Source organism: Lontra canadensis, unplaced genomic scaffold (genome assembly GCF_010015895.1).
Source record: "Lontra canadensis isolate GAN:19392208 unplaced genomic scaffold, GSC_riverotter_1.0 scaffold86, whole genome shotgun sequence".
In the NCBI taxonomy this organism is placed as follows: domain Eukaryota; kingdom Metazoa; phylum Chordata; class Mammalia; order Carnivora; family Mustelidae; genus Lontra; species Lontra canadensis.
In genome coordinates, this window is record NW_022631080.1 from 6,698,511 (window position 1) to 6,719,853 (window position 21,343).

General features: G+C 43.6%; 1 protein-coding gene across 1 annotated transcript in view; it reads left to right on the forward strand.

Moving 5' to 3' along the window:
* Positions 1 to 21,343, forward strand: part of LANCL3 (LanC like 3) — a 102,397-nt gene that overhangs the window by 69,876 nt on the left and 11,178 nt on the right. Inside the window, exons 2-3 of the mRNA XM_032883138.1 lie at positions 14,158 to 14,281; positions 16,208 to 16,405. Of these exons, the coding sequence (XP_032739029.1) occupies positions 14,158 to 14,281; positions 16,208 to 16,405 (322 nt within the window). The remainder of the gene's footprint in view (positions 1 to 14,157; positions 14,282 to 16,207; positions 16,406 to 21,343) is intronic.

The following is a 21,343-nucleotide window of genomic DNA, read 5'->3' on the forward strand; positions in this document are numbered from 1 at the left end:
TTCTGGTGTAATTAGGAGGGCTTATTTTGTAAGTACCTCTTCATAATTAATTAGACATCTAATGTACCTATCCATTTGACATAGAGACACGGGACTACTCTCTCAGTATTGTGAGGATGCCTGCTTTGGTTGATTCAAAACTTGCTAAATGGTCAGTAGTATTTTGTGTTGCAACTAATAAAGCAAACTTATAGGAAGGGTACGTGGCATTAAGCTTGTAATTGAAAGTCTAGGGGCTCCTGGGTGGCTCAGTGGGTTAAAGCCTCTGCCTTCGGCTCAGCTCATGATCCCAGGGTCCTGGGATCGAGCCCCACATCGGGCTCTCTGCTCAGCAGGGAGCCTGCTTTCTTCTCTCTCTCTCTGCCTGCCTCTCTGCCTACTTGTAATCTCTGTCAAATAAATAAATAAAATCTTTAAAAAGGAAGAAAGAAAGAAAGAAAGAAAGAAAGAAAGAAAGAAAGAAAGAAAGAAAGAAAGAAAGTCTAGTCTGTGACCAGGTATAAATACAGCAAAGCTACGTGAACCACATAAGATTAAGCCGAGTCCTTTGTTACAACCACCTGTGCAATTTGCAATATTAAATAGTGCCAGATTTGCAATGCAAAGCCCTATAAAGCAATGCCTGTGTCCCAGCATCATGAGTGGGGCTTTTTACAAAACAGGAGTGTCCAGTCCTACCCCACCTCCCATAACATCTTGGTCTACAGTGGGGCCTTGGTTTCCAAACCCGTTCATGTAATTATGGGCTATAGCAGCTGGCCAGCAGAAAATTTCTTTCCTGTGTCCATCGTCACGATTCTGGTGATTATCCTCAGCTGAACACTGGTGCCTGCAAATGGATTTTATCTCCTGTTAAACTTTCCTCAGGCAACATGAGATGAGGCATACAATTTACTCTTTATGAAGACAGCCACATTAAAATGATAATAAATGATGGAGAGTGGCTGAATAAGACATATTCAGGGTAATAAAATATGGAGCACAATATGAATTTATTCAGGCCAGCCTTTATACTAGGCTAGGCTTTATACTTAAATACTGAATTTATTCAGGCTAGGCTTTATTTCTACTAGGCTGTAATCTCCACTGATGGCAGGGATTTGTCTCTCTTGTTCACTGATGTTCTCCTGGTGAGCCATAGGAGGGCTCAGTGAATATGTACGGAATAAACCGTGTATAAGACAAGGACCTTATTTACTAACTTACACGGTTATAACTCCTACTTACACGGTTATAACTCCTGCTTTGCGTAGCACTGGCTATATATCCCAGGTGCTCCCCTCAGCCTTGCTAAGGACCAGGAAAAAGCCTCCTTAGCTCCATTCATTTGGCAGCGACCAACTTGGAATCTGTGGAAGCTCAAATCTAATGAAGAGGATTTGGGGACCTTCTCGTCCTTAACAGAGAAAAGGTGTCGATTTAATTCATTCTTCGGTCTTAAGCCACACAGCCAGCTCCTCCTAAGATTCTCTATTCCTTCTCCTTCCCTTAGGCGTAAAACGAAGATCGAAATCAGCCACCATGACACTTTTGTTCATCGTGGCCACCTGATCCCTAACCAGGGGTGGTGGTGGCCACTCCCTTCACATCTTCATGCCCAGATCACCCCAAGTCTCCTTTTTTGGTGCGTCGATTATGTAGAAAGCGATTTGATCTGAATTTTATAATCTGGCTCTCCTAAGATCCCTGGCTAAAACTTTCTGAATAGAAACCAGACAACAGTAAACCACAATCATTTTCCCTTGCAAGCACCTGAAGACCCATTGTCAACATAACAAAACTACTTTGGACGAGATTACACAGAGGGTTCTCTACAATACCTACGTGAATACGAAGGGAAGAAAGAAAGTAATGCACATACTTACAAGGCATATAAATCATGAACCAGAAAAGTCGTGGGAAGTCTCTTGGTCAGCAGTGTCATTTCATAGATGAAAACCATGAAGCCAAAGAGGTTAAATCACTTTCCTGGGACCATATAATGACAAAGCCAGAATTTCTGAATTTCTTAGCCATGGTCACCCACCCCCTCACCACGCCCCCATTCCCCCACCCTAGCAGCTTTAGGTTTCATTTTGCACACACAGGGAAGGTACCACTCATGGCCAAACCCACACTCTATCACACTGGTTCCTTCAGCCCCAAAGAACAGATTTACTAAAGTGTATTTTAAGATACTGGGGGGAAAAAGACCTAAGCAGTTTTAAAGAAACTCTGCCTTACCTCCCCTGTTTCTGACCTCCAGGGCAGCCATCAATCCTGTAGGCCCACACCAAAAAGCTTGGCAAAAGAAACCCTTTCGGCCTGTTCTGTCAAAAGTACCTAGGTGAAAGAGTTATTGAGCCTTAAAATGTCACAAGTTGTTCAGATATTATTCTTATATGGCCATTTTCACAAGTAGTTCTCTAAAGTGACAAAGTAGGCAGCCCGTAATAAAATCGCTGAAGTTGAGGTGACACTAGTTCCTGGGAAAGCGGGTAATTGCTTCATAGCACTTGTTGCTGAGGCTCCCGCGGGCTTCCTCTCTGTCCTCCCAAATCGACTTTGAGGATTTCAAGATCTACTGTCATAGTAGCAGATGGGAAAGTGCCCATTGTCCTTGACCTAGAGCAGGATAAATGGAAGGAGAAGGGACATCATCCAGGGCTGTGGCAGCAAAGGTGACAGCTTGCTCCCCAGGCTTTGTCTCTGGGCTCTAGGATAGCACTTAAGAAAAATCAATCACAACTTTGTGAGTGCCACTTGGGCCGGGGCTGGAAACTGCAGTTAAATTTGTCCACCTAAGACAGCCTCACTTTAAAGAGCTGAGATACTAGATGTTTCCATGGAAACAGGTACATGTGGGCAAAAACTGCTTTACAAGGAAATGAATGCTAGCCATCCTGTTAGGTTGGCGCTTTCTGGCTACCCAGTTGATGTGAGTAACCCAATGAACAGTGACTTTTTTAAATTAACATATAATATATAACTCGTTTGAAGGGTACAGGTCTGTGATTCATCAGTCTTACACAATTCACAGCACTCACCATAGCACATATCCTCCCCAGTGTCCATCACCCAGCCACCGCATCCCTCCCACGCCCCTCCCCTCCAGCAACCCTCAGTTTGGAACAGTGACTTTTATTTATTTATTTATTTTTAAAGATTTTATTTATTTATTTGACAGAGAGATCACAAGGAGGCAGAGAGGCAGGCGGAGAGAGGGAGAGGCAGGTTCCCGCCAATCAGAGAGCCCGATGCAGGGCTCAATCCCAGGACCCCGGGACCATGACCTGAACCGAAGGCAGAGGCTTAACCCACTGAGCCACCCAGGTGCCCCTGGAACAGTGACTTTTAAAAAGGGAATAATTTTTCTCTTATAACAGGAGTCTGGAGATAGGTAGTCCTGGTTGGGATACAGAGATGATAGCCACAAACCTCAGGATCTTTTCTTTCTTCCCCATCATTTTTTGAATGTTGGCCTTTGATCCATGTGCTCATTGCCTCAGGGTACAAAATGGTTGCTATAGCTCCAGGCCTCACATAAACATCCAAGACACCAAAAAGAGGAAAGGCAGGTAACAGCCAAGTCTATCCACTTTATTTCCATTTATCATGAAATAAGATTTCTAAGAAGCTCCTGCCCCGGAATATTTCCCCACTGATCAAAATGAGGCTACATAGCCAAGCCTAGCTTCAAGGAAGGCTGAGAATGGAGTATCTGTCAAGAGACAAAAACATTGATGTGATTGGCTGAGGCTATTCACTATTTATACCCGAGAGCTAAACGCAACTGTCACCCTAATAAAATTGAGATCTAGTTATCAAAGAATAAGGGGAGAGTGGGTGTTGAGTAGCTAACTAATGGTGGAAGCCACAAATATGTAATCAGAATTCACCTTTTCAAATAGGAAAGGCCTTTACCGTATACCTGATTGTACTCAACTACTCATCTCTATATTTTTGAATTCACTAGTGCAGCGTTGTGCACTTAGCAAGCACTTGAAAAAATGTTGAATCACAGTTTGAGAACACTGCAATGACTCATTCATTCAGCAGCGGCTTAGAGGAGGGTCTGATGTGAAATGTCAATTATGCATCTGGCATTCATAACGGAGCCATTCACTTTAGAAGCATCAGGAGGCCAGAGACGAAGGATACTCAAGTAGCCAGTACGGAGAGGCTAAAACAATTGCTAATTCTTTAAGCTTTCTACTTAGGAAGAAAGTACCTAAGAGAATATGCGTCTTGACAATGCCTGGGACAGAGGACAGGTTAAACATGCATCATGATCTCATTGCAAAGGACCTTTGGCCTAGCCTGTGCAGAACGAAACCACTGAAACAGACCATCACAGCCACATCCCAGAATTAGAACCCAAATAGTTATAGACAGATTTGTAAATAGTTGTCATAAACTGTTGAATCACAAAATAACAAAACACTGTTGCTGAGAGGCACATTAAAAACCAGCACAACTCCTTGTTTTTGTTTTTTTTTGTTTGGTGTTTTTTGTTGTTGTTGTTGTTGTTGTTGTTTTGTTTTGTTTTGTTTTGTTTTTTTCAGAAAAGGAAACCAAGATCCAGAGGGTTTGTGTGATTGGCCTAAAGTTACATAATTCATGACAGAGACTTGTCTAGAAACCAGATAAACTTGAGAACTGTTTTCCAGAAGCAAAGAAATGTGGCTTGGGGAAAGTAGGACAGTGAAAGGCTCAGAGTGTGGTGATGAGAAAAGTAAATACACAGACATGAAGGGCCGTCCATTCCCAGTTCATAAATTAGAAGTTACAACAACTGAGGACACAAGCTGGTCCTGGAGTGGAACATGGGGATGAGAGGTGAGCAATGGCAAGGTTCTTTTAGGAGAGAGATCCTGAGTGATCCTGATCTCAAGGTCATTGGTCTGAATGGTGGGAGTTGAGTGACTAATTGACCTTTGGATAGCTTCCATGTGCTGTGCATGTGCATTATGCTAGGAATTGTGCTGAGTGTCCTATGCGGAACACTCACAGCAATGCAGTGAGATGGGTAGGTCCTGTTGCTGCTTTTTACAAATGAGTAAACTGAGGCTTAGAAATTTTCAGAAGCACCCCCCCACCCCATTTATCCACAGGGCATATGTTTTAAGCCCCCCAGTGGATGCCTGAAACCATGGATAGTACTGAACCCCATATACACGATGCTTTTCCCTATACATACTCACTTGTAATAAGGTTTAATTTACAAATTTGGCACAGTAAGAGGTTAATATCAAAACTAACAGTAAAAGAGAACGATTACAACGAAAGAGCGCAATAAAAGTTATACAAATGTGGTCTCTCTCCGAATACCGTATTATCTTTCACTCACCCTTCTTGTGCTGATGGGAGATGATAAGATGCCTATGTGATGAGCTGAGGGGAAGTCAATGATGGAGGCACTGTGACTTAGTGATAGGCCATTGTTGCCTTCCGATGATTCATCAGAAGGAGGATCACTTCTTTGGGACTGTGCTTGGCTGAGGGTGACTGACACCACAGGAAGCAAAACCTCAGATACGGGGAGATTTGCTGTTTAAGTAACTGCCTAAACCCATCATGCTAGAAAGTGGTGAAGCGAAGTCTGGAACTCGGGTCTGTCTGACCTCAAAGCCCCTATTTTTTTAATCATCCTGCTCTGCTCCTTCTTTCATTCCAGAGCCATACAAGAGCCAGTATGGAGCCCCAAGGAGCCTCAGGGGTCAGTCACCTGGCACAGTGCCGTGCGGTGGGTTCTCAGACCAGCATCGCGCCCACCGCCTGAGAGCTTGTTACAAACAAGACCTCAGGCCCCTCAGGTCAGACTCTCTGAGGGGAAGGCCCAGGAGGCTATATTCTAGCTAGCTCGCTAGGTGATTTTAAAGCACCCTAAAATTTAAGAAGGTTTGACTTAGCAGGTAGATTTTAGTGCAGTCTCTTTCTGTTAAAGGTGAGGAGGCACACCTGGGGAACTTAGTCGGTTAAGCAACTGACTCTTGATTTCTGCTCAGGTCATGATCTCAGAGTCATGAGATTGAGTCCTGCTCTGGGCTCCACGCGGGGCATGGTGCCTGCCTAAGATTCTCTTCTCCCTGAGAGGGGAACCCTCTTGCACTGTCGGTGGGAATGCAAAGTGGTGCAGCCTCTCTGGAAAACAGTTTGGAGTTTCCTCAGAAAGTTAAGAGTAGAGCTACCTTATGACCCAGCAGTCGCAGTACTGGGTATTTATCCAAAGGATACAAACAGTGACTCAAAGGGGCACGTGCACCCCAATGTTTATAGCAGCAATGACCACAATAGCCAAAACACTGAAAAAGCCCAGATGTCTATCGACAGATGAATGGATAACAAAGAAGTGGCGTATATACAGTGGAATGTTCCACAGCCCTCAGAAAGAATGAATCTCGCCATTTGCAACGACATGGCTGGAACTAGAGGGCATTACGCTAAGCGAAGTCAGTCAGTCGGAGAAAGACCATATGATTTCTCTCATATGTGAAATTTAAGAAACAAAATAGAAGATCACAGGAGAAAGGAGAGAAAAATGAAACAAGATGAAATCAGGGAGGGAGACAAACCATAAGAGACTCTTAATCTCAGGAAACAAACTGAGGGTTGCTGGAGGGGAAGGGGAAGGGGATGGGGGATGGGGGAACTGGGTGACGAGCATTAAGGAGGACACGTGATGGAATGAGCACTGGGCGTTGTATGCAACTGATGGATCACTAAATTCTGTCTCTGAAATTAATAACACAGTATATGTTAATTTAAAAAATATCCTTTAGGATATCTGGGTGGCTCATTCATTAAGTGTCTGCCTTCAGCTCTGGTCATGATCCGAGGGTCCTGGGATGGAGCCCCACATTGGGCTCCCTGCTCAGCAGGAGGCCTACTTCTCCCTCTCCCACTCCCCCTGCTTGTGTTCCCTCTCTCTAGCTGTCTCTCTCTCTCTCTCTGGCAAATAAATAAATAAAATCTTAAAAACATAAAAAAATTTTAATTTTAAAAATTTAAAAAATAAAAATTTTTAAAAATCCTTTCTCCCTTTCCCTCTGCCCTTCCTCTCCTTAAAAAAAAAAAAAAATGAGGAAACAGTTCTGATGACTGAACCATCATCACTGGGGCAGAGTAGGATCTCAAGCCCAGGCCTCCTGAATCCCAATGCAGTGTACTGTCTGCTGTGTCCTATGATTTCTCCATGACTGTCCTACAATATGTGCACCGGTGCCTGTGCCGGAAACACTAGATGAGGTTCAGTGGACCTCTGACCCGGCCCAGCATACCCATTCATGTGGCATATCCGGTTTCTCCCTCCACTCCCCTATGAGTCACACCAAGGGTGTTTCCCTATACCTGAGAATATCTTTTGTTTGGGAGGTCTTTTGTTCTTCCTCCCTTTAGCTTTTCTCTTCTTCATCATGATCGTCGTCATCATCATCATAGTATTATTATTACTTTGCTTTAAGAACTATTTTTTGCATTTGTTCACCATTTCATAGCAGTGATTCTCAAACTTGAGCATACTTTGGAATCACCTGGGGAGCTTTTAAAAATCCTGATGCCCTGGCCACACCCCAAACCAAATACAGGAGACAATCTGGGTGTGAGACCCAGGCATCAGGATTTTTAAAATCTCCCCAGGTGATTGCACTGTGCAGGCACCTACCGGCAACTGCTTTTTTATGAGTCTCACCAAGACCTGAGGAGGTAGGGGGGCAAGTCCTTCTGGTGCCCTTTCCATAGATAAGGAAGCTCGGGCTCTGAGACATTTAGTATCTTACAGAAAACAATGACATCATCTAGTGGCACTTGGTGCAGACTGGGTTACCAGGTAGTTGTAATAAATCTTTAAAGCCAGCAGTCAGTCTGCAAGAATGGGGTAAAATCTGTTTGTCTTTTCTGGCTTCCAGTGTTTTCTGGGCTCATGTTTCCTGACATGAGAAGGGGAAAGAAACAACTTTGAAATGGTGTCTGGAACCAAATGTTTATAACTGAAATTCCCTGCTGAATGCCTTTAATAACTAGAAGATAATCACTAACTAGAGCATCCCCCCTCCCGTTCCTCATCACCCAGCATAATGGTCAGGGAACATCAGGAAAACCAGACGGGAGGGACTTGCTCATTCTGCACCAGCACACGTGCCCTGTTTGGAGACTAATTAAGAAAATAACAAACCTGGCCGCATTGGCTAGAAGAACTCTCCACTGGGGTTTGTAAATTTGGACACGTTTTTCCTACACACAGCATATTGGAAGAGAATTTCCCGTTGTTGCTTGCTTCTCTTCCCGGAGTATTCTGATGATTTAAATTATGGTGTGCAGTGTTTTTTGCCAGGTGCTCTCTCTTACTTCCTTGAATGTCTTTGGGAACTTAATGACAGTTCCTTCAGTTTATCTCTCATCCTTCCCAGGAGAAATCCTCGGCTGCAAGCAGCCTCTCTATTCCCATAATCCCTTGCTACTTCAGGTGCTTTCCCTGGACCAGCAGCAGCAGCAGCAGCACCATCTGGGAGCTTGTTAGAAATGTAGAATCCTGGTCCCATCCCAGAACGACTGAATCAGAATCTGCATTTTAACAAGAGCACCAAGTAATTTGTACACTGTGGTTTGAGAGACATTACTCTAATACCCAGAGTTTTCCCCACCATCCCACAACTTAAAATGGCCACCATTCCACCTACTTCTATTTACCTACTTCCTACTTGTCCTTCAAAGCTTAACTCGGATCCCTCTCCAATATTTACTGCCCCCACCCTATCCCCCTATAGGTCATGACTTTTCGAATCAAAACAAATGTTGAATGTTTCATTGTTTAAATGGTTCAAGTATAATGTTGAATGTTTCATTGTTTAAATGGTTCAAGTATTATTAGTGTGTTTGTTTAGAATGTTAGAAATTTTGTGTTTTGCAAAATTACACTATAAACAACAGTTGCTGACAGACTTAAGCTAATCATAACCAGTAATAACAATGATCAGTCAGGTTAGACCAGGTTATGTTGCAATAAGCAGAACCTCCAAGTCTTAGTGACTGAAAAGAACAACATTCCATTTCTTGCTTACAACACATGTGCAGTGTGGACAGCTGGGGACTCTGTTCCAGGTTTTCTTAATCTGGACCCAGGCTGATGGAACCTCCAAAGACTGGAGATTCAGTGGTTTCATTGGTGGAAGCCCACAAAAATTACCTGCTTCTTAGTGGGTTTTGCCGTAGAGCAATACACATTGTATTTGCGCACATTCCACGGGCAAAATAAATGACACGTCTCTGTCCAATTTCAAGGGAGCCAGGAAGTGCAATCTCACCCTGGACCTAATAGAAAATCTGGAATATTGGTGAAAAGCCTTAGCATCTATTACAAACAACAATGAAAACTCTAAGACCCTGTTTACCATTTCCTCACTGGGAGAAAAGGCAAAATACGAAGCAGGGGATTACATGTGGACAGAAAAATGAACAAATCTGAAAGTAAAAATAGAATTTAATAATAAACATATAAGGACGGCACTTCCTTAATCTTTCTTTTTTTTTAATTAGTGTAATTATTAAGATTACATCTTCCCCCAGAGTGCCTTGCACACGCTTTGCACAAAATAGGAATTATTCGATTCATCAAAATCTCTTTCCTGCTTGAAAGCTATCCCTTAGCCCTGTCATGTATCTTTAAGCTTCTTCTCCCTCAAAGGAGTTTCCCTCAGTTTTTGTCTTCTCAATGTTTGAGGTAAATCTCCACCCACTCCAGAGATCTTCTGAAGGCCTGGCTCTTCTCTGTGACCTAGTAGGTTCCAACCAAACCACAACCTCCAAAAGGCATAAAAAGTATTAAAAAAAAAGACAAAAAACCTAGCCGATTTTGAATATTGACTTTGTACAATAAAGTTTCCCTAACTTTTTAATTTGAAATTATTTGCATTGAGAATTTTTAAAAATGAGTCTCCTTTTGGGGATGGGATATTTTTTCCTGCTTCACCATGGTATGCACAGGAAACTTAGGATTGTCTCTGGCTCTCTCCTGGGATGTGCCATGCAATGCTATCTCTTTTACTGGCCCTAGATCCTGAGACAAGAGACACATCTTTGAGGCTTCCATCATTCCAATTCCAGGAGGGAGCAGAGGGCACACATCCTAGCTATCTATAAATCCCCAAACCTATCCGGTGGATTATAAGACCTCTCCTAAGGCTTGGCACAAGGCGGGGTAGGAAGGAGAGCCGGAACTCCATACTGGCTTTCAACTTCCTGGTTTCCTTTTTGTGTCAACTCTTCCTACCTTAAACAGCTTTTAGTTCCATCCTGACTCTATATGTCCTTCAAGAGTATTCTTTATGGTATCACCTTTAAGTTGGAAAATACCCAGGTTCTGACAACTCAAAAGCTTTTTCCTCAAAGCTTTTGTCTGTGGGCATCAAGTCATTTTGATACCCCTTGGTAGTCAAATGGCTTGTTTCTTTTCTCTGAGCAGAAGCCCAGGCTGCCACCTATGGTGGTAGACAAAGAATTGGGGCCAAATAAATTGCTGGAGGGAAGCACATAAATTAATATCAGATTTTTACTGTGTGTTCGGTGCGATCTAGGAGTGGCTTTCTGCATTCCACGTAGATGAGCAGTCACACACTCAGGACATTTTGGACCATTGCTTGATCACGTTGGCAGTGGTTGATCTGTAGCTACAAAAGACCACCACTTCAGAGGGCCTGTGGGCAGGCTTGCCTGGGAAAGAGGTCTGTGGTGAAGGAAGCTTTCTGTGGCTTGTTCATTTCATCCATTTCCTTAATGAAAGTCTCTGCTGGCCATGGAGATGGCTCAGTTACCACACAACCCTCAGGTGGGGCGAAGAAACATAGCATGGGCTTGAGCTTCCTCTCAGCTCTTCAAACGCAGAGCCCAGCCCCATAGGAACTATTTCACACAGACACCTCTGTGTGAGGATCGGTGAAGGGAATCAGTTCAACTAATGAACTTTAAATCAAACTTGCTTTGTATTTTTGAGGTATCATAATTTATTTTAAATCAACGTAGAAGACAATTTATTTGAAGAACCAAATCCATCCAAGATAACAATGCACACATAGGCCTTAGGTGCTACAAATACAAGAGAGGGAATTTGGGTTTGCTTTGGCAAAGGCCCAATGGGCAGGGAGCCCCTCTCTGCCATCCCATCACTTCCCCCCCCCCCACTGAAAATGCCACTTCCTCATTCCTTGGGCCTTGGTGTTTCCGAAGCACCGTGGCCCTCTTCTCAGAAACACGGAGGCCATCTTCTCAGAGGTAGTGTGTGTGCTTAAGAACGCATTCCTGCGTGCTGGCTCGGGGCTGGAGACGCCTGAGAAAGCAGACAGATAAGGAAAGGACAAGCGCCTCCCACCGCATCTCTTCTTTCTGTGCTGTTTGCTCAGGGAGAAGAAAACCGCACACTCTTCCTCAGTATTCCTCCTCCACACACTTTTGATGAGCACTGTTTTCACTTTTTATTTGCTGATCAATAAGCCCAAGGGTAGGTCTTGTCTGTTCCCAGAGATAAAGAACTGCATGCATAACTGGTCTTTATCCAGCCAAACTAGCACTGTTTCTCTTTGTTTTTCACAGTGTTTCTGAGAGATAAGAGGAAACCATGCAGACATGATGCATGACCGGGGAGGTTTTGAAATACTTTGTAAACTCAGGCTCTATTCTGAGCTGTGGATTAGGGATGGAAAGAAAGGAAGAGGGCACCACATGTAACCTAAGTTGATTTTTTTCCTGCATTTAAAACAAGCAGGTGAACACACACACACACACACACACACACACACACACACACGCAGAGAGAGAGGAAAAAAAAAACATGAACACATGCTCAGCTGAGGAAAGAATAAGCTGATTTTCAATTAGTAGCATAGAAGTAAAATAAGAAGAATATTAGTAATTCAAATGAATACATACCCTGAAGATTCAATGATCTTTTCCTATCGAAGAAACTATTTCTTGTCATATGGATTCAGGACCTAAGTTCATCTGAAGAGCCAGATATATTGCCAGGAAAATGTGGGCTGGGACCAGGTTAGAGTCCTATGAAATGCATGCTGTTCGAGGCTCTTAGCATGTTTCTGAGAGCAGGCCAACCTGGAGGCGTGGTTGGAGGGGGAATAGAAGCTTTTAAGTAGAGTAAGGCTCAATGTAACATCAGCTAGCACTGATAAAGGCACAAAGGAAAAGGTGTTTTTTAACAGCAAATGAAAATTTAGGGTAGCAATTTGAGTAGATGCAGGGTAGAAAATCCTTTAGGAGAAATTGGCTGCTCAGCTCTGCAAAGACCCAAGGTTGAGCCTTGAAATGATGGCAGTGATGTCTGGGAAGATAGAGTCTTCAGGAATTTTAGGCAGAAAGGAGGAGTACACCCAAGAGACAGAGGTAGGTTGCTTATAGAAAGTAAATTTAAGTTGAAAGCCACAACATCATTATTGCTGAGCAACCAGATAGGAAATGAGTTAGTAAAGTCTTGGTGAAGTTGAACCGTGCTTCCTTGTCTGTATTACGTTCTCTGCATTACTCTGTCCACCCTTAAGCTCATGGACTTAAATTGCTCTATGGTAGACTTCTGGCTATATCTTATCTCCAGTGCTGGAAGTAAGTTCCCTGTAGGGAAAAAACATGTCCCAGGTTTTCTAGAATTTCCCCCATAATACCGGGTATAGGACCTCACTGGAATGGTCACTCAGTAAGTGTTAATTTGGCAGAATTAATTAATGAACAGCCTCCTCTTTATGTAATTAATTTTCTAAATTAATTGGAGGAGGCCAAAATCTGGATTATATTTTGCCCTTCTCATGTTGAGTAGATCAGAGGAGCAAAACCCTGCAAAGAAAGAAAGAGAGGCAGGGGGGAGAGGGAAAGAAAAAAAATCAGTAGTACTTTATTTCAGAAGGAATTGGTGAGTATAATGGTAGATACCAGACAGAAAGATTTGGTGTGTGAGTCTTAAGAGAGGGGCCAAAATCCAACGGACTTTTCTTTGATCTTAGAGTCATTCCGTCAGACCAAGGCTGAACTTCAGATGATTCTTGGAGGGGCAGGTAGGGGGCAGACAGTGGCCACGGTTATTCTGACTGGTACTTTTCTGGTGCAGGAGTGCGTTTCCGGAAGGTTGGCTTCATGAGAGCGGAGGTCTTGGCTATCTTTTCTTTGTCATACCTCCAGCATCTAGAACAGCTTTCCCGCCATGCAGTAGGGGCTTAAGAAATAATTGTGGAAGGAGGGGAAAGAGGGAGGGCTCTGCTTTCCATGCCAGTAAAAACCTGGTGCTTATTTACTCCCAAAGGCCCCCTCAGGTTCGGTCTTAGGAACTGAGGATACCAAAAAGGTGAGAAGCCATAGTCTTGGGGCATCTTGATTATCTAGTAGAGAGAGACAGGGACAGAAGCATAACACCCCAGGTGGTAAGTGCTCCCCCAGAGAGTCATGGTGAGATAGAAGGAATGAACCAGAGGGAGGTGGGAGGAACCTCTCACGCGTAAGCAGAATCCTAATAAACTCAACACTGCTTTGTAGGCTCGAGAACATTTTCATCTCTAGGGTCCTAAAACGGACCGTGGGTAGATTGAGTGAAATGTGGAAGCCCGCAAGTCATTGCGTTTTAGCCTCTTCTATTCAGAGTCCGTTTGACATTGGAAGTGATTTTTGCCTTGGTACTTACTGGACTTTGGTTTCATTCTGGGGTGCAAAGGCCACCGTCTGGCATGCAGCAGCCTGTCGTAGCACTGTGGCTTTATAAGCAGTCTAAATGACACAAACTGAAGGTCTGTTGTCTGGGCCAGACCTGCGCCGCACACTGGGAGTGACAGCTTTGTTAAGCATGATCCATTAGGCCCAGTCTTTGTTCTTCTCTTGTGCAAGTTCTTGTTCCTGTGACAAGGATTAATAACATGACCACAGTAAAGTGGTCTTTGCATTTTATAAAAGCCTAGGGCAATAAAAGTGTGTGTTTCCCATCAACACAGCAAATTTTCTGAAGAGGGTGGATAAACTTGACAACAAAAAGAGAATCAGTTATTTAAAAAAAAAAAGTCACTGCTCGCTAAGCTTGTTTTTATAAGAGGAAAAGGATTTGGGGAATATGCTGATGGACCTTAATGAAAAAATCCAGTGTCTGTGGAAAAAAAGAAGATCTTGATTTGACTTTTGCTTCTTGATTTCCTTACTCAGGTACTGACCCCAGCACAGATCAAATCAATTTGCCAGGCGATTCTGGACTCTGGGAAGCAGTATGCCATGAAAAAAAGGAAACCATTCCCTCTGATGTATTCTTACTATGGAACTGAGTACTTGGGTGAGTGAAAGTGTTGGCAAAGCCCTCTAATATCCACACTGACTAAAAACTAGAAGATTCCATTTTTGTTATAGGTCATCACTATTCGTTTAACTAGAAACACTTAAAAATGCTGTGTAAAAACAAATATTGACAGATCCTACAAATCACAATTTAATGTTTGTTCTCATAGTCTGACAAAAAGGTATTTTGATGATTTGCTTTCACTAAAGACTGAAGTCCGTATTCTAGATTGTGAGTTCGTGGGCTGAATGTCACCAAAAGTTTGTGACTGGTTTATACACTTTTTGCCAATGGTGCTTCAGCACAGGGGAACAGGAAGAAGCCACTGACATTTCCAAGTGTTTAATATTCGTGGATTAATAACAGACTCCTGATTCATAATGGCTACTTTTGTGATAAGAGGCCTGGAGAGTGAAGATTAGTTCCTCCCCTCTTGAATCTCTCAGTGATTGCCCATCACTCCTGAGCATGACTTACAGGCCCCTTTGCAGATCTCCCTTTCCTGGTTCTGCCCTGCATGACCTCCTACAAGCAAAGTGCCCTCAGATCTTCCAAGTCTTTGTGCCTGTTGCTTTTGCCAGAATGCCCGGCCTCCCCCGACCCCTTCAACTTAGCTGGAATACTTACACCTAGACTTCAAGGCTGATCAAACATCGAAGCTGTGGAGAAACTTTGTGCTTTTGGAAAAAGGGTTTATTGAGTCCTCTCTGGAGAAACATTCACACATTTCAGGTTTTACCCTGAAGCAAAATCGGTTAGTGTCACGTCACTCTGCTACACATTTGCTGGAGCCTTTATCACATCACGCTGTTATCAGTGGTTCGCCTGTCCAACCGCCTCAGTGGGCATTGTGCCCCTTGAGACAAGGATTTGGGCATTAATGGCTTATTTGGGAGGTGATCCTAGAAAGTGTTGCTAAAGGAATGAGGAGGTGAGATAGGGTAGAGAAAGAGATTAATAAGGGATGTAAGAGTGAACAGCTGTGGATAACTGAGGCTTGGTTCCACTGGGGACCCTGAAGTCTGTCTAGAACATGCCTCAGAATTGTTGTACCTCAGTGGTGAGGGAGCTGAGATATTCATCTACCAACTCCCTGCTTCCTGGGTGAAGGGCTGTTCCCAGACCTGTTAATTCCCTAGGATTTCAGTCCTGCCCCTGTGGGCTGGGCATACCCCTGTGGCCAGAGAAAACCTCAGGCAGAAGGATAAATGCTTGAGGTCGAAGGTGGAGAGGAGAGGTGCCCCAGAATGGTGAGTGTGGGCGAGGTGATGGGCAGGGTACGGCAGTGTCTGCTAGAGTTCCTTAATAGAGCTATTCCTTTCACTATCTATCTTCTTAGAGAAATTAACATTCTAGCCATTTACATGTATAGCACAAATCAGATTGCTATCTAATGCATAAATATTTTCCTGGGAAGCTTTTTAACCCAACAAAAATCCAGTGAAAGAAAGGTACCTTTAAGTATTATGACTAAATTTTAGGAAGAATTTTTATTTTATTTTATTTATTAGGGGGGGCATTTTTATCCCCCATAAAAAAGTTTTATTTATTGGAGGGGCAAAGGGAGAGAGAGACTGTCAATTAGACTTCTTGTTGAGTGCAAAGCCTGATGCAGGGCTCGATCTCACGACCCTGAGATCATGACCTAAGCTGAAACCAAGAGTTGGATGCTTAACTGACCCGAGGCACCTAGGTGCCCCGGAAGAATCATTTTTGACTGGACAAAACTGAGGCCATTTTTGGAGAGTTCAAGTGCCTGAGTGCAAAGAGAAAGCTTTACTGTTATGGAGTTGAGTTTACTGTGTCTGCCTTCAAGTAATATTGCCATTCATTTTTTTTAAATACTATGATTGTCTTTTCCCTAAATTAAATGGGCTGTCCTCCCAGTTGTGTGAATTAATTATGATTTGTTTCTTGATACAGGAGCAGCTCACGGCCTGTCGTCCATTCTCCAGATGCTTCTGTCTTACCATGAGCACCTCAAGCCCTCTGATCAGGAGCTGGTGTGGCAGAGTGTGGACTTCCTCATGGAGCAGGAACAGAACTGCAACTGGCCTCCCGAGCTCGGCGAGGCCATCGAGAGAGAGAACGAGCTGGTGCACTGGTGCCACGGCGCCCCAGGTCTCACCCACACTATTACCTGAAAACATTAGCCAAAGAGAGGTGTCTTTTCTGAGGAGTGAGGATATTTCTCATGTTAGGTCATCACTACTTGAGCTAAAAAGGTCAAGATGAAGCTTGTCCAACCAAAAAAAAAGTCTTGATCTGTAAAGGATCTCCAGAACTGATGCTGTAATTTTATTTTTTTTTATTTTTATTTATTTGACACAGAGAGAGAAAACAAGAGAGGGAACACAAGCAGGGGGAGTGGGAGAAGGAGAAGCAGACTCCCCACTAAATAGGAAGCCTGATGTGGGGCTCGATCCCAGGACCCTGGGGATCATGACCTGAGCCGAAGGCAGCCGCTTTAACAGCTGAGCCACCCAGGTGCCCCTGATGCTGTAATTTTTAAAATATATGATCTATAGCTATTTGTGTATAAGTTAAACTAGCACTATTCTATAACATATAATATGAACCACATAGGAAATTAAATTTTTAGTAGCCCCATTAAAAATGTAAACAGAAACAAATGAAAGGAATCTTAATAGTATATATTTTATAACCCAGTATACCCCAAGTATTATTTCCACATGCAACCAATTTAAAACTCAAGCTATTTCAGTTTTTTTCATATTAAAGTGTTTGAAAGCTAGTGTATATTTTATATTAACACCCCATCTCAATTCCCACTAGCCACATGGCAAGGGCTCCATATCTGTGCTGAACAGTATAAATCTGGAGGCTGCTAATTCAAGATGCAGGCCCTGGACCAGGGGCCGGGGCAACATGCGAGCTGGTTAGAAATGCAGAACCTCAGGCTCCATCCCAGATGCACGGAATCAGAATCTGCATGTTAACAAGATCCCTGCGTGATTTATATGCACATTAAAGTTTGAGATGCACTATTCCATAAGTCTTCAAATGAGGATTTCCATCATCACCTAATAAAAAGTCTAGAGAACTGAGAAGCCATCTGCAGTGAACTCTCGGGAATTGAGCCTAGAAACTTATCAGACTCTATCTCTTCTGTTTTTTCCTTCCTTCCTTCCTTCCTTCCTTCCTTCCTTCCTTCCTTTCTTTAAATCCCATTATACTGTTAATTAGGCTTCCTGAGAAGGAGCAATTTGAAAGAAATTAAATTCAAATAAATCAATTAATTTCAGTTGATTGGCCAAGGGAGAGATTGAAAATACCAAAATAACACAAAAGTTTTGGATCAGGAGTCGATTTAATTTTCTTTTCTTTTCCAAAGATTTTATTTATTTATTTGAGAGAGAGAATGAGAGTCAGCAGGAGGAGGGCCAGAGGGAGAAGCAGGCTCCCCGCTGAGCAGGGAGCCTGGCACAAGGCTCAATCCCAGGACTCCGAGATCATGACCTGAGCCAAAGGCAGACCCGTAACTGACTGAGAGCCACCCTGGTGCCCCAGGAGTGGATTTAATTTTCAAGGCTATGCTTCAGTGCCATGATATATTCGATTTCTCTTTAGTCTGTTACCTGATTTTTATGATTTCCTTTCCACTCCTTACCTAATTAATCTTCTGTAATCCAACTGCAATTTCATTTTTTCTTCGATACAGTTTGAGTTGAAGAGTAAGTTTTAGCTCACTGGCCATGTTCTCTCCACCTGCCACGTTCACCTAAGGAAGGGACTTCAAAGCCTCTTGTGTGTGCTCGTACCAGCGCCAGCACGTTGCGCATTACGTCCAGGCTAATTCCCGCTGGTGATGACTTGAGCCCATTTCTTCTGGCTTTGAACTTCCTGGAGAAAGACAAGTCATTTACCATTCTGGAAATGATATCGCTTCATGTTAGGCTCACCAGTCCCATATCCCATTTCCCTTTAATCATTCTCAGGGATGGTGTCTGGCTATCCTCCATGCACCCCCAGAATCCTTGAATTTTGGAGGTGTCCCAAGTTAAAAACAGAATATTTTAGAGGGACTCAATGTACTAGGAAAAGCATTGCAAAGGATGGGAAGATAATACTTTAAAATGAGTGACTGGGTCAGTTAATCGATGGGGGTGTCTTTGTGGAGCAGTTATTCCTTCCTCATTGTACACCACATTCCTTCTGTCTTTGTAAATCCTGTACTGTAACCGTATGGTGTAGGATTTATCACCTTGGGGACTTTATATCTCCTCATACATCATTCACGTTCTGTGTCTTCATAAGATTAAACATAAGGTGCAGAGCAAACTCATTAAACCCCTGTATCCACTGAACTACCAGAAATAAACCGCCTCACAAATGAATAGAGAACCAACTGGGGCCCATTCTGCATGCTAACCCGCACTCCCCCCTCAAGGGTATTGGTCTTCCTTTTATGAGATGTCCTGAAAACAGCATAAGTGTGATTATAAATCTGGTGGGTACAGGTTAAAGACCATCAAGTTGGCAACACTTGAACTCCCTCAAAATTCTTAAAAAAAGGTGACTTAGAAAAATCATTTTCACTTGATGGTGGGAAACATTTTTTGAGAGTAGATTTATGAACAGCGCGGATGGTTTGGGGCAGCAGACTGGTTCCGTGAATAAAAACCTGCGGGAGATAATGCAAATGTGGAACTTCATCAGCTCTATCTGATCTCCCCCTATAATTGTTTCCTATCGACTGGTTCTTCACCCCACCTCTATAGGTGACAGCCCTCGTTATCATGTAGGCAGTATGGAAATAGTTCTTGCCTCGAGGTTAATAACTTTGGGTTCTAATCGTAGCTCCAACGCTAACCACTAAATGACCTTGAGAAAACCACTTTGTGCCTTTCGTGGCTTTGTTTCTTCATCTGTGAAACGAGTGTGTGGAGACGGAGCGGTGAAAGTCAGTCTTTTGATCACTGCAGATCCCCTTCATCCTGTGGACACTTGCCCCTCCTGACGGACACGCCCCGAAAGATCCGCAGATGCCTCGCATTTAGAAATTAGAAATAACCGGTGTAGCGTCTCGTTTTTCTCACTAAATGCACCGAAGTATAGCAGGCAGATCCATCTGACCTCTTCATAGCCTTAATGATTCTGAAATACAGGATGAGAGCCATTAACCAAATCATTAAACAAATGCCACGGCTAAAATAAACTCTGGGTTGCGTTATGTTACATCATTACCGTGGTAACACTGACTGTGCATTTCCTTTCCGCTGTGTGAAACACAGGTGTGGCTAGTTTTTAAAATCATTTCACAAGGGCTCCTGGGTATGTGACTTTGACTAGAGAACAAGGGCTTCTCCAGGGTGGGTGTCATTGGTCACTAAGGGTTGTCGCACACCGTACGATGCGGGTCTCATTGAAATGACGGACCCAGATCGGACCTATGCGGTGATGCTCCAATCTGTTCAAACTACGCGTACCGAGTAGAGCTGTCACGAGGCTTTGCTAGGTTGCGAACTTTCACAGGCTTAGCTTCTCAAACCATACTTCTTAAGTAATAATTTCTTTTCCCAGCGTTTGGTAAACATGTGTATCGTTGCTGACTTGGGTTTCTTATCAGTGCACAATAACCAGTGTTCTGATGACAAAATGACACAGTTCCTATCAAAAGCAAAGAAACCCAACATTCCTTCCTTTTAGATTAAGCAGCCTTATTATGGATTTCAGTAGGTCAGGTTAGAAGACAAGGGGTTTAGAAGTCTTTCAAGGTCCTTTCCATGTACCATTGTGTGATTCAGGCTGCAGGAAAGGTCCTTTGTCTCTGGCCAGAACCATAGGATCGATAGCTTTTAAGCTGCCTTGGGCTAATGGCCTGGCACAGCCATCGGACCCTATCAGCCCTTCTTGCTTCCACACCTCGTCTCCGCTGCGGTGTCAGCCTGTGCTGGGATGAGAAATGAGATGTTATAAAGCCAGCAGGTGTTTGTGGAGCCCTTGCCATGTCAAACACCAGGCTGTAGACGAGGGGAGCAAAGGTGAACAAAATAGAGTTCCCGCCCGTGGGTAATTTGCACTATTCTAGGGGAATAGAAACATAATTGTAATATGATATTGTGTAAGTGCTCAGGTTTGTATAGGGAATGATGGGAACTCAGAAAAGGGATTCCTGGTACCCCTCCAGGTTTAGGAAAGGCTTCCTGGAGGCAGTGATGCCTGAGGTGAGTTGGCCAGGGCCAGAAAGTTGGGAAGATTATTCCAAGAAAAGTCAGTCAGAGGCTTGGAACTACATAGAAAAGGAAGGGGAACAGAGGGTCACAGAGGGCTCTTCGTACCTCAACTGGAGACTAGCTTCACCTGGCTTCTGAGTGGATGCTAAGAGGCACAGATGACACCTCAGAGTTGGTCCATCCTGAGGCAGGGGAGCTGACCTTTGGTCTCCCCGTGTTAGCCAGTCTTTGGCTGAAATCGCCTGGGGAGGTGGGCTTATAGCATAGCCTCTCCTTTGGCTGAGTGCAAATCTCCCAAGAAGAGGGCAGCTGAGAGCTTTATTAGTAGCCAACTTGTAGCATCTGGGAAATGGGGCACCTGCAGGTAAGGTAGAGGCAATCCAGCAGAGCACCAAGGGCTCCCAGTTCACCTGGCGAAATCCTCCTCATCTTTGATAGGCCAGATGGTGTCACTCCCCCTAGTGGGCCTTTCCTACCTCTAGGGGTGGGTTAGGAGCCTTCTTGTGTGTTCCATGACAGCTCTACTTCCCCTCAGATAACTTAGTGCCTCTAGTTAGATCATAAGCACTATGAAGGGAAGGGTTTTTTTTTAAACCTTAGCACCTACTACTGTACCTGGTATACAGTAGGTGCTCAGTTACTATCTAAACAACGACCACATCCTTTGAGCCTTTTATTAGCCTCTTTGCCATCTTTCTGACAACATGATCATCTCATAGTTACCCCATTGTGCTTGTTTAGGTCTCTCTTGACACCAGCGTGGGACATTTTCTCTAATACTAACCACATCAATAAAAATAAAAACCAACGAATCTACAACAAAATCCCTCCCACTGGTTCCCTACTGCCCACAGAATACAGT